This window comes from Barbatula barbatula (genome assembly GCF_947034865.1).
Source record: "Barbatula barbatula genome assembly, chromosome: 1".
Classification (NCBI taxonomy): Eukaryota; Metazoa; Chordata; class Actinopteri; order Cypriniformes; family Nemacheilidae; genus Barbatula; species Barbatula barbatula.
In genome coordinates this window covers 36134909-36149261 of record NC_136766.1, presented here as the reverse complement: position 1 = coordinate 36149261, position 14353 = coordinate 36134909, and the positions used below count along the sequence as shown (strand labels likewise).

Sequence of the window (14353 nt, the reverse complement as noted above, 5' to 3'; positions counted from 1 at the left end):
ATCATAGCGCAGCCCCTCTGTGACACAGCAGCCAATATGAGAACATTTCTATTTATGTTTCTTTCATATTTTATTAAACAAGGAAGAAGTACGAAAATAGCCTATAATATGAAAAGATCTGTGTATAGAAGCTAGCGCAATGAAACGTAAGGCTTTACCTGCGAGCTTTTGCGGCGTCTGAACAGATCGTGAATGTTGCGTTTGAAAACAGGACATATTGCAAATGATGCATGTGGACCCTAGATATGAACATATAAAGAGTTTGGTTCCAAAATGAGATAGCTATGTTTTTAAAATGTTTCAAATATCACGTTTTGTTATTGTACATTCAATTAATATGGATAAAAGTTTTTTGTTTGAGACATAACTAATAATAAAAACTCGATAGAGTAATAAAAAACATGATTTTTGAAAGAAAACGGAGGAAACTCTTCAAATATTATTGACGATATTGTGACAGAATCCCCTGGTGCAGCTCTCTTGGAACAGTCCGCCGTATTCTTAAAGGTACGGTGTCAAAAGTCACGTGACCCGCGACGAGTCTTTAGGTGTCACGTCAGAGCATTAATGTCGACTACTTGACTAGTCCGTCTGACCCTTAACACACACACACATTCAGAAGTGTAACCGCTGTCTGTGAATGTGACACTTTTTTCTACTCTTCTAGTTCTTGATTTTTCAAAAGTTTACCCTAAACTGCATGAGAAGAGTACGGTAGCCAGCATTTCACTTATAGCGATAGTGAGCAAACTAAAGCTTGTGGTCAGATGTAATGCGTGCGAGGGCTTTCCGAGCACGGTCAGGTCTGATGACGCAGTAAATATCTGCAGCAGAAACGAATGCGATGTGAATTTCATCGGCTGATGGTGCGCATTGGACCGGAGATGTCGCGCTTCTCCAGAGATGAAATGTCTAATTATCGAGAACAGATTTTCATCCTACCGCAATTAATTTTCAAATGAAGCACGGCTGCAGGAGACACGATGTTTTTCCTTTCATCTGAAAGCTCTTACATTTGTCGGGTCGGGAGAACGCTGCGCTACATGCTTCAATCTTTCTTCATTAGGAGCGTGTCTTATTCTGAGCGTGCTGGTTGGAGTAAAGGAAAGCAGTAACGCTGACATCGGCGTGCTCCCGTCTTCCATGCAAACCCCCCGACTAACATGCACCAGTTTTGGGTCAAGCAGTAGAGCAGAGTACAGGAGGGCAAACGTTCAGGACGACACACACGAGAAGAAAGTCGTCCAAGACACCAAACATAAGGAACCAAAAGCAGGTGAATGCAGAGACATTGATTTGTGTGGCTACTCTGGGGTTTATCACCGGTATGTTGTTTGTTCTGATGGTTATAAAGAAAAACACACCAACCTTCTCGCAGCTCTGAGGGAGGTGAGGGAATTGATGCGGAAACGAAACGAAACGAGGAGAAAGAACAAGGGAAACACAGAGAGAGTAAAACAGGCCACATTCTGTCTGGTGTTTGATTCAAGTACATCACACGCAGGTCCAGTCACCAGCTTTACCGCCGTATGACGTGACTTCAGCCTGGACTTCTGATGGAAAGCACGTGACTGAAGCCTGCGCGTCAACACAACGGCTCGGTTTAACATAGAAAAGCGTTCGGCCGAAAGCACGCCTTCAAAACTCTAACTTCAGCCACTGACTGTGACGGTTAAAGTCAACATGAACGTGATTTCTTTTTGATTATAAAGGCTTTTATTGGCACTAAACTGTTCATAAACACACAATAACCCTTTTTATCATCCAGTCGATTCTTGATCGACCCGCCGTCGTGTCTTCACTGAAAAATGCATCAGATTACAGGAGATGTGATGCGGTTTCATGTTGACTTTAATCTGCTTAAAAGATCCGAAACCTTCAAGTAATACTACAAGTTTATGTGTATACATAAGAGTGTGTCTTCAGTGAGGAGTTTTGACATCTGGAATTATAAAAAACATGTGCAAACATTGACATGTCAGAAGATGATGTAATCATTTTCAGATTTGAGATGGTGGTCTTGACTTTAAATATATATTTTTTTCATTCATAAAAACAGCCGGAGCGTTTGACTTTTTTTGACACTTGAATTAATTAGTCTTGTCATCTTTAACTATAACAAAAAGTCCCTTTAAATTGAAGCACCACTCTTATACTTGCATAGAAAAGTGTGTAAAATAAAAATATGTGTGTATATTTGTAATAAAAACGTTTCATAAACATCATAATTATGTAGTTTATTTATACAACTTGATCAAATGAACGTTTGTAAAAATCAAAGACTCGTCGTCAAGGAGATGACAGTCGATGTCACTCGTGTTAGCTGAAGGGTCAGTCATGTTAAGAACACAACAAGCATTCAAACAATAAGCTGAAAATCACTTGATATTGATGACATCAGTACGAGCGTGACGTCTATTTGCGAACGTCTGCGAGCTCTTCCTACCTCTGACATACAGGTTGGCAGGAGCGGAGTAGCGTGTGCCATCGTTGTTGGTGGCGACGCATTCGTACTTCCCCTGGTCCGATTCTTCGCTCTGTTCGATCTGCAGCGCTCCTGTACAGCAGGACAGAACACGCAAACCACATATCAGCGTCAACGCAATAAACCCGGACAGCCCTTCTGTCTCTTTCCTCTCTCATACAGACAACAGCTAAAGATCTGACTGTCACTACGTCTGCAGAAACACTGAAGGACTTCATAATGGTTTATGCGAGCTAAGCTCCTGGAAGCTGTAAATGTGTTCGCCTTCACATGTCTAATGCAGCATCTCATTCTCGAGGCCCGATGCATCATGGGAACGCAATATCAGCACTAAAGATGGATTTCATGCCGGATTGGCGATTATAAATGCATATTGCGATTTTGTCAGGAACGGGCCTGCGGAATAACACTGCAGTAGACATTCGAGGGGCTTTTCGACCGTCTGGAAGAAACGTTGGATGGTTATTGGTCTCTCTCGACATCGTACAAGCACATCGATGGTGAGGGAACATACAGTACAAGATACATGTTGCAGGGTTTCTAAAGGCACTTAATCGTGAGGGCGATTTCAACATCTTACTCTTTACGTTATCATGACGTTAATCATCCGTTATCAATCCAAACACGAGGTGTGGGGGGGGTAGCCCTGCAATATTATATTACACATCTCACAGGACTGTTTTTTATGGGGATGAGTGAAGACTGCAATAGTGCAGCATATGACTCAACGAAAAAAAGGTTTACAGTATACAAAAGCAGCATAAAAGGGGGAAAATAAATTTGGGTAGTAAAACTTGTCACATTCATTCATTCTTTCATTTCAAATCGATGGCCAATGAAAATCATTCAGCAGCGCTCCAAAAAATTCTGCTGCTCGTATCGTGAAAAAAATCTGTTGGGAGAATTAGCGTTACCAACACATAACCCTCTGTCACATGCAACTCTTTCCAAAGAACAAGAAGAAATGCGTGTCGGCACAACTTACAACCTTTCGACAACCCTTAGCTGAAAATAAAATGCATTTGTATTAGAGGTCAAAATTCAAAAGGGCTTCCGCCAGCAAGAAAGAACCAATCACTGCCAGAGCTTGTGTAAAGCTACTGATGACACCATAAAAATCCACCAATGGGATCAGCAGTGTGGTGTCACATGACCCAGGGGAAAAAGATATCGCTTTACGCTACGAGAGCACCGAACCCGCTCCCGAGCAGCTCGCCATAAAAACGCACTCGCCGCGAGCTTTTCCCCAACCCTGAAGAATGACAAAATAAAAAGGTCAAAAACAGCCGTCAACCCAAGAAGAAGCAAGAAGGAAAAAGTAGGTGGCAGAAGGAAAAAGCACCGCAGAAACTTTATCGAAAAAGTGGTTGTTGGGCTTTTTTGTACGAGAAGGTAGAGGAAAGCAAATGGAGGACGGAGAAAAAACAACAATAAGAAGAAGATAGAAAAATGGCGGCGGAGAGTCTTCGGTGTCCGACGTCTGGGCTCATGTGCGCATGTGCTGAACAAGAACAGCTAAGGGGGGAAAAATGTTTGGCTGTTTTAGTTGGACGAAAAAAAGGGACACATGGTTTGCTTATGGCCAAAAAATCAAAACGATGAAAAAGAAAAAAAGGAAACACGTACTGCATATGCTTGTTTGGGCTGCAGTAAGCATATCGCAGGTCAGAAGAAAAAATACAGGAGGCTTTTATTGACATGAAATCAAGTCGAAACCAAAAGAAAGAAAGAAAGAAAGAAAGAAAGAAAGGCAAGAAAGAAAGAAAAGAAAGAAGGGCGACAGATGAACCAAGGGAACGTAACGGAGACACGGAGAGACAGCGTGAAGCGGGACGGGTGGGGGGGATGTGGATGGATGATGGGGACACGTGAATGATGGACAGCAAGAATGAATTCATTGGTTCATTCTGTGAACTTGAGTTGAGCACTCTTACCTCTGATCGGAGTACCACCTGGGTGGATTATATGAATGCAAATAAGATTAAGAAAGAAGAATCGTTAGTACGAGAAGAGAGTCTGCGCGCTTTGGAAGAAGAAGAATCAAATTAGCTTTGCTTTGCTTTCTTACAGAGTACAACAGGAATGAGAGATTGAGAGAAAGTCACTTGAGAAGGTCAGAGAGCGACTTTTACAGTGAATGAAAGCACAAGGGAGAGGTCACTCTCACATCTATCTGCCGCTGTGCCGGAGGGACATGTGTGATGTCAGTGTTGGTGAGTGGGGGCGCCGGTGACTGTTGTTGTTTTTAAAAATATAAATCCGGCTGGTGTGCTGCTGGTTAAACTAGTGCCCGTGTCGTATTATCGACACCGTTAGTAAAATGCATGCCATGCATTTTGACAGTAGTTTGAGAAACATTAGTGGGTTTAGAGACATGTGTGTTTAGAACTACAAACTTACCAAAGGGCTCTGGAGAATTACAAAACGGAGAGAAGAAAAACAGCATAGAAAATATGATTATATTCCTTTACGTTTGCTTACTCACACACTTAAATGACTCTATTGTTCATCACTTGTGTACACAAGGGTTAGAGGTGACAAATAATCACACGGCAAAAGAAACGACGACACAAAAGGAAAACCAACAGGACAGGGGCAGAGCCTCTGGGAAGACTCGGATTATCTATCGTGTTCCACCAACGGCTTCATAAATGGCAAAATCAAACAGGTGAAGAAGAAAGAAACATCACGAGTGCCAAGCAGAGGCCGCGACATCTCAAACTTTACTGCAACGTACAGGTCCTCGGAAAAGAATCACCAACATCTTCCACAATTTTGCAAACACAAAACACACGTGAACACACACAGGGACTGACGTCACCGGGTTTTTGGTGTTTCTTACTTTTGTCTTTTTTGATACGCTCTTGCCAAACGAGTGAAAGTATGAACATGAAAAGCCGAAAAACTTTGATGATTCTTTTGCTAGCACTGAATGAGCCAAATCTCCAGAATTACATAAGAGTAAATAAAACCCGTAAAAAAACACTGATTTATTATTCATGGTTCTGCTGCTTTGGGACACTAAAGCTGTCGGAATGGAAAACCAACGTAAAGCCCAATTAAAAATGCAGTAATAGCAGTGAATCATGGGTAATAAATTAAACGGACACGTCACACACAGAGGGGACGTAGAAGATGATGTCATTTCCTACAGGAAACCAAAAGAACTCAGTGAGACGGAACAGAAAAGAGTCGTGGTGTCGCTCTTGTTTGTTGGGTGAAAGCATCATTACCTGATCGCAGCTGTTTGATTCGCCCGTTGTTGTTACTGGTGTTGACGGGCAGGAAGTCTTTGAACCAGGAAATGTCCGGGTCGGGGTTGCCGCTGGCGGCGCAGAGCATTGTGGCGGTACGGGTGCGTTCCACCACCTTTAACTGAGGACCCATATCTATAGTGGGGAAACCTGCAGGCAGCTGATCCTCTGAAACACAACAACATCACAAACACACAAACACACACACGTTCAATCAATAATCATGTGTGTTATCAACCACCTCAAGCATCTTTCATATATTAAAACATCGTGTTTGTTACGGCCAATCCAACAACAAAACACGGACATATCAGACCATTCCTTCTCATGTCTCCACCTGCCGATAGCCGTAATGTACATTACTGTATCCATTTCACCCATCTGCTCTTGTGTGTGTGTAAGAGAGAGAAAATGTTCTCGTTTATGTCTTGTAAATAAACAACTACAACAGCACACACACACAAACTACAGTAAACACAAACAATTAAAAACAAACAAGAACTCAAACGTTTTCAAGGGGACACACACACACACACTAGGCCTGCACGATTAATCGTTTTCAAACCGAAATAGCAATTTGAAGGGGTGCGATGTTCAAATCGCAAAAAGCTGCGATTATTTCGATTAAGGGCTTTAAATATGATCAAATGCACCTACGTAGTATTTGACAGTTTGCTTCTGCAATTTTACGTTTAACCAAAGGGGGGGCATTTTAACACTGCACATGCTATTGAATTACCAAAGAACGTCATTTGGAAAAGATGAGCGGGAGCAGCAGTTCAAATTCGTAACAAAGTAACGTTATGTCTGCTGAAGCGCAAAGTCCTGCAGCAGCAGACGACTTGGTACCTAATTATATTTGGAATTATTTTGGATTTCGACGTTCTGATGTTCTTCAAAAGCAAGTGCTTTGTAAAACATGCCGAAAGTCTGGTCGACCTCGCGAGGCAACACAACCAATCTCTATCAACACCTGCAGAGGTATCACAGACTATTCTATGATGAATGCATGGCCAAAAAGTCCGCAGATGAACCCACTTCATCGCAACAACAACCACAACTGGCATCCAAGCAAACTTGAATTGCTCACGCGTTTGAAAGTAGCACACCCTACGACAAATCTTCATAACAGACGCCATAACAAGGTACCTGGCTAAAGATATGGTGCCGATTAACGCGGTCACAAAAGATGGCTTTAGGAATCTTATCCTAACGCTCGATAAAAGATATCACATTCCCTCCCGTACGCTTTTTACTCAAGCTATCGAAAAAATGTCCAATACGTGCAGGAAGAAGGTTGAAGCTGAGCTAAAAGAAGTATATTACGCGACGACAACTAATTGTTTACAGAGTGTTTGGGATCATTAAAGTTTAAGGTTTTGTTTATACTTGTTAATTAAACTATTTAAGATACTGTTGTTATTCTCTTAATTTGTCATGACATTTTTGCATCATAACTTTATTTAAAAAACTGGCCACAGTGTTTAAGTGGTTTTAAATAAACAGTGGCAATGTTACAATAGTTCGTGATTATGCTTTGTCTTTCTTTGATGCATGCTATAAAAACCAACACAACAAACCTAGGTCTTTTTAAAAATAGTTGTCAATCGCATTTTAAATCGCAAATCGCAACTTTGGTCAGAAAAATTGCAATTAGATTTTTTCTTCAAATCGTGCAGCCCTAACACACACACTGTGGATGCTGATAGTATAGTATCTATCTGTCAGGAGGATGTTAGTTGGCATATGTGTGATGTGTGCGCATGATAGTGTGTGTGTGTGTTCTGACGAAAGTCAATCAATCATCCACCTCAAAAAGACAAATTTGTTTGATTTATTTTAGTTTGTTTTCAAAATGTCGTCAGATTTGTTTAATGCGACAGTAAAACACGCACCCTGTGTAAGTCATACATTTAAAACAAATGTAAATTCTATCGAACTGTTGTGCTAATTTCACTTGGATGCAATGAAACATTCAGCACAGTTTCTACTTGTTTTTCAAATCTCAACCTATGTAACCTATGTACTGTTTTAATAATTCACTAACACAATAGAACACGTTATTGATTCAAGGGTTATAATGGGAGTTGTATTTGTTTTAATGGAAACTATATTAGTGTACACTAGTTCTTATATTCTATTGGTGTGATGTAATCTGGCAGCTGGGAATCAATAGAACAACAGTTATTCCAAAACATGAAATCAAGTGTCACGTGACAACTATTACTACAGCATGATTGGCTGATGGGAAAAGTCAGTACGGTGACGCTCAACATTTATTGCAGGATATTCCTTCAGCAAATACAAGAATTGAAGTCAGACACAGATTAACATTTCATAGAGTGTCAGTGACTGTCCATAAACTGACCATCTGATTTGACATTGACTACTTATAGCCCAATACAGCAACAAATGATATATAAATGTATAAATGAGTATCTTTATATGACACATTTACAGCGAGAGAGAGAGAGAGAGAGAGAGATCTCCCCACATTACACCAGAAGTGAACTTCTAGAAGATGTCAAGTGTTTTCACATTGTTTTGTGTATAAAACATGTTTAAGCACAAATCTGTTGTATTGAAAAAAGCCTCCAACGGAGAGTTAATATCACGAGACTCCACTTTACTTTGGCAGAAGACAGAGGTTCATCTTGGTGGTTATGATATCAGCTGATGTTTTGACAGTTTCTGGGCCGTTGAGGATTTAAATGAATGTGTGACAGACAGCAGAATAATAGGGAGTCAAGAGTGAGATTATAGTGGAACACGTCTCAGTGTGATTCATTCAACATTTTATCATGACAACATGTCTGTTCTCACATTCATTTATCCAATGCAAACCATCTCAGTACGTTTTGATTCTACAATTACACAAATAAACTGGAAAAGATGTTTAAAGCAGAAGAGAAGTTTGTACACGTGGCTCTCGTTTGAGCTCTTGTGTGGTGGGTAGAAGGGCTGTGCGATATATCAGAATATCTCAATATGCTTATCACGATGGTTTGAGATAAATGAGTTATTTAATGCTTTGAAAAGTTTTATGTGGATGCTGATAGTATAGTATCTATCTGTCAGGAGGATGTTAGTTGGCATATGTGTGATGTGTGCGCATGATAGCGTGTGTGTGTGCTCTGACCAAAGTCAATCAACAATTTGTTTGATTTATTTATTTAGTTTGTTTACTAAATGTCCGATTTGTTTAATGCGACAGTAAAACACAGCTGTTCACCTTCAGAAGTTGTAGTGATGCTTTCTTTTTCCTCAAATAATGTGAAATAAATGTTGGTTATATCATTTCTTTCATGTATTTGAATACAATTGAAATAGATTTTAGAAAACGATCGAATATGGCATTATTTAGCATGCGATCGCATAGCGCTTTTTCCCTTAATATCGCACAGCCCTAGTCTGTAGACAAACCTACAGCAGTCAACCTCAAATCTACACGTTTAGACATTTTTCCACTTGAGATCGAATGTTTCATGAAGAAGCACAGAAGTAAGCGATGAGAGATTTATCAGGACAAGTGTATTTGTGGTGTGAATGAAAGTCTGGAGTAAATCACATCTGTGGTGCGGCCGGCGTTCAGCTAATCATTATTGAACTCCGTGTGAAAATCAATGCCTTTCAGACTCTCACATTGTTAGAAATCAAAATGTGCCTGCGAGACTATAAGTTTTGTTCTCGAGAGAGAAATCGATCTTTGGTCTCCGCCGTAGAAAAGCGTTTGAGAGAAGTGTTGAAAAGCCTCAAACATACATTTGTCCTTGAGTTTTACCTCGGGATATTTCCAATTCACATTTCTCAAGTTAACAGATAAATACTTTTTCCACCTCCGACGTCTAATTAAATATAGATTTGTGTAACAATTCACAATAGCAGCAGATTCACTAAAAACCTCATTCTTTTGTGAAATAAAAAGCATAAAGACACTGAAGTCCATTTTGAAGAGCGTTTATATACAGACCATGTTAATGACAAGCGTATGAGGAGATGTGATCGTCATGATGTCTGAAGTCTCACGACATTCCACTCAATATGAAATCATTGTGCCGCATTAATGATGCTCTTTCACTTCAATTGAACAGAATTGAAACACACCATCACCTCAAGCCTCTCGCTGTCAGTAAATCATCACAGCGCTTCACCGTCGGTTCATTTGTGTTCTCAGGTTTTAAAGGAGAAACATTACTGACCAAAAGCGGATATAAAGCAGATGTGAATGGAAGAACTCTCAGCGGCACGGGCAGTGAGTTAAGCACAGAATGAAAGTGTTCAATGAAGAGGTGATTTGTTCTGCTCATCACACAGAGGGCCAAACGTCTTTGACATGAAGGACAGAAATGATGGCGCGTGTTCACCTGAGCTCTCATTATACACTAGAGTACAGTATATTTATCACCCGCCGTGGGATAATGACATGAACGGAGCCCCCCAGTGACCATTTACACACATTAATGATGTTCGAGTCATCACGGATGTCCCACCAAACACCCAAAAGCCCTCATGATCGGATCTCACGCGGGACCTTTCCCACTTCCATAGTCATTACCTCACACTGTGCATCATTTAGCCGACAACCAATCACAGAAGAGACATGGAGGTCCATCAAACACTGTCATATATTCCCATCATATACGCGTATCTTTCTGTGTTACCTGTGCTGGAATTGAAGGGTGGCTGGGGGATCCGGGTCCCCACATAAGAAGTAAAAAAATAGACTTAGGGGGTCCCTCCGGTATTTTTATTTGAATATAAACGATAATGACGATGTGATCAAATTCATGCAATGGATATGGTACATTTCCTGAATTAATTATTTACAATCATTTATATTACGTTTGTTTATGGGCTAGTTGTCATGTCTCCTTAAATTGTAAATGCCCCGCCCCACGTCTAAAGACCGCAAAGCACAGGACATTGTTTTATGTCATTGTTTTATGTAATTTGATGTAAGCCTGTTTTTAATAAATAGTGTATAGTTATGTAATGTGTATTTTGTATAAACTGTATACCGCGAGCCAAAACATGAATTGGATCACTGTGTGTTATCATGATGATAAGAGTAAAGCAGTGAAAGTAATCACAGAGCTAATATTCTCCTCAGGAGGACGAGCTAATGATAGAAAGCTAATGGAGTGGCGTGTGGACGGAGCGTGATTAGTTTGTGTTTGCCCGCTGAAGTTAGCAGGATCTGTTGAACTGACGGCGAGAGAAGCCGGAGGAGGTGGATTCCAGGGCGCTGTGATTGATCTCATTTGTTTCTTCTGGCTCAAAGTGTTTGCGCTGTGTGAGAGACCTGCGGCCGGTGAACGGCTTTGAGTTTGGACGACTGTGGCACGTCTTCTATTAATTCCACATGACGCACGCATTGGATGGAGCTCGGTCTGGCTGCTGGATGAGTTTATTCTCTGTGGAAAATCCCCCGGGGCCATAATAAGATATATTTGTTGGACGTTTTCAGTGCTGGCAATCCCCTTAGAGGCGCTGTCACAGGTCAGCTGGCATAAAGACGCTTTGTGGTGCCCGGAAGAAGCCCGATTACCAACAGAGACAAATAGCAGAGAAGCTCTGGAGTATGACGGCTGTCCCTGCCGTATTTTCTGCTTCCTTTGGTGCTTTTGTGACGGGCGGCGGGCCGAAGCGGGTTAGGGTGGGTTTATGTTTGCTTCACTTCTTTCCAGATAAGTTTGCTTTGGCTTTTTTCATGCGGCCACAAAAGGGCACAGAAGCGTTTTCTCTGCTGGACTGTGACGGAGCTCGATGTCTCTGGATTGCTCCTGAATTCCCCGGAGACGCGCTCACGGCATATTGATCCCAGATTGACTCGCTCCGAGAGCGGCACATAAAGCAGGAAGATGCTCGGATGAGCAGAGATCATCTGGTGTTCAATTAATGACTACAGTCATGCTTTAGACTGAAATAAACACACAACACAGCGAAGGAAATGTTTGAACATGATGTACAGATATTAGGAATATTCCTGATCGAAATAAAATCACTAATAAATACTCCATGATTATTGATTTAGTTTGAACATACATTTGTTTGTTTTGTTTTTTACATTCACCAGCATAGATTTTCTAAATGAGTAAAACTGTGTACAAATATAAAATGTTTATTAGCAAATAGTTTAAAGTGTCACAATAACTGCAAATAACTGAGGCCCGCAAAACATCCACGATTCCGTGAAGGAGAAACACCGGAGCGTTGCCAACGGATGAGTGTGATGTTTATTCAGCGATCACAATGAAGTGGAGATGAGAGAACATGAAGCTAAACTCGTGAGATCCTCAACGGCGCTTCCACAGCGAGAGCATTGCAGAAAACTTTCTTTTATAACCTTTCATTCCTGTTTGAGGGATCTGAACTCCTGTTATCTGAACATGACCGCTCGTACAGCAGAGGCTCGCACATAAATCTGTACTTTTAATAAGAAGAAAGACAAAGAGAAGAAACATTTTTATCTTTATATATTTATACAAAAATATTTTTCTATACAAAGAAAGTGAGGAAATGATTCATGTTTGGGTAAAGCGTCAATTTAAGTAGATTTGACATTATTCTGTCGGTCTTTAGTTTGCCGAGTGCTGATGTGTTTCAGTGGTAATCAGAATCTCTCTCTCTCTCTCTGTCTCTGTCTCTCTCTATCTGTCTCTCTCTATCTGTCTCTCTCTCTCTCTGTCTCTGTCTCTCTCTATCTGTCTCTCTCTCTCTCTCTCTGTCTCTGTCTCTCTCTATCTGTCTCTCTCTCTCTCTCTCTCTCTCTCTCTCTCTCTCTCTCTCTCTCTGTCTCTGTCTCTCTCTATCTGTCTCTCTCTCTCTCTCTCTGTCTCTGTCTCTCTCTCTCTGTCTCTCTCTCTCTCTCTCTCTCTCTCTCTCTCTCTCTGTCAAGATTCAAGATTCAAGATTCAAAAGCTTTATTGGCATGATAAAAAAGTGTTTTACATTGCCAAAGCAGGAAGATTAAATATAAACATTCTGTATAAAATAAAATAAGAGTCTCCTATATAAGAAACAATATGTACATATCAATACAAACATAAAAGTGCGAAGTATTGACAAAAGTTCTTAGTGAAAGTGACAGGATCCTGTCATAAGTGTCAGTTTGTGTGTGTTGTGTCAGTGTTGTGTGTGTTGTGTCAGTGTTGTGTTGTGTGTGTTGTGTTGTGTTGTGTTGTGTCAGTGTTGTGTGTGTTGTGTCAGTGTTGTGTGTGTTGTGTCAGTGTTGTGTTGTGTGTGTTGTGTTGTGTTGTGTTGTGTCAGTGTTGTGTGTGTTGTGTCAGTGTTGTGTTGTGTTGTGTCAGTGTTGTGTCTGTGTTGTGTGTGTTGTGTCAGTGTTGTGTGTGTTGTGTCTGTGTTGTGTCTGTGTTGTGTGTGTTGTGCTGGTTGTTGCTCTTCTGTCGTGACAGGACTTGACGTATCTGGCCGTCAGGTTTGAGCTGATGGGCTTTTCTCCCAGTATGTATGAGATCTTGTCCTGTTGTTGAAACTGGTTGAAGTCTTTGTGGAAGTTTGTGAACTGGGGGAAGAATGTTTCTCTGATGTCCGTATAGTTTGGACACGAGGTTAAGAAGTGCAGCTCTGTTTCCACTTGTCTCTGTGTGCAGTGTGGACACAGTCGCTCTTCTCTTGGAGTCCATGTCTGTCTGTGTCGGCCCGTCTCCACAGTGAGCTTGTGTTCACTGAGTCTGTACATGGTCAACACTTTTCTTAGTTTAGGGTCTGATACGCTTTTGAGGTATTCTGCCGCTTTATATTCTCTGTTTAATGACCGATAGCATTCAAGTTTACTTTGCTGAGCTGTTGCTTCTGTCCAGTGTTTGAGATATTTTTCTTTTTGTGTTTTTATCATTTGGTTAATTCTGGCTGGAGTTTGGGGTTCAGTTGGACACGTTTGGGGTTTTAGAGTTAGTTCTGAGATCAGTTGGATGAGACAACTTTTCTCTGGGTTCAGCTCCTGGTGACGTAAGGTTTTGTGATGGAGTGATTCTGTATCGCTGTTCTTAAGGTGGTTATAGAATTTAATCGCTCTTTTTTGTATTTTAATTATTAGAGGATATAGTCCTAATTCTGCTCTGCAGGCGTTGTTTGGGGTTTTGCGTTGTACCCGTAGAATGTTTTTACACATTTCTGTTTGCAGGGTCTCAGTTGGGTGTTTGTCCCATTTGGTGAACTCTTGGTTGGTGAGGGGACCCCAAACCTCACATCCATAAAGTGCTATTGGTTCTATAACGGATTGGATTATTTTAAGCCAAATTCCAGCTGGGATGTCGATTTTTATATTCCTTTTGATATTCCTCTCTCTGTCTCTCTCTCTGTCTCTCTCTCTCTCTCTCTCTGTCTCTCTCTCTCTGTCTCTCTCTCTCTCTCTCTCTCTCTCTCTGTCTCTCTCTCTCTCTCTCTCTCTCTCTGTCTCTCTCTCTCTCTCTCTCTGTCTCTCTCTCTCTGTCTCTCTCTCTCTCTCTCTCTCTCTCTGTCTCTCTCTCTCTCTCTCTCTGTCTCTCTCTCTCGGTCTCTCTCTCTCTCTCTCTCTCTCTCTCTCTCTCTCTCTCTCTCTGTCTCTCTCTCTCTGTCTGTCTCTCTCTCTCTTCATGTGACACTTGTTCTG

General features: G+C 41.1%; 1 protein-coding gene across 1 annotated transcript in view; it reads right to left on the bottom strand.

Moving 5' to 3' along the window:
* Positions 1-75: 75 nt before the first annotated feature.
* Positions 76-14353, bottom strand: part of LOC306898177 (receptor-type tyrosine-protein phosphatase delta-like) — a 65452-nt gene continuing 51174 nt past the window's right edge. Inside the window, exons 5-6 of the mRNA XM_079463455.1 lie at positions 5719-5907; positions 76-2557 (exon numbers count right to left, since the gene is read on the bottom strand). Coding sequence (XP_079319581.1) covers positions 2379-2557; positions 5719-5907 — 368 coding nt within the window. The 3' untranslated portion in view covers positions 76-2378. The remainder of the gene's footprint in view (positions 2558-5718; positions 5908-14353) is intronic.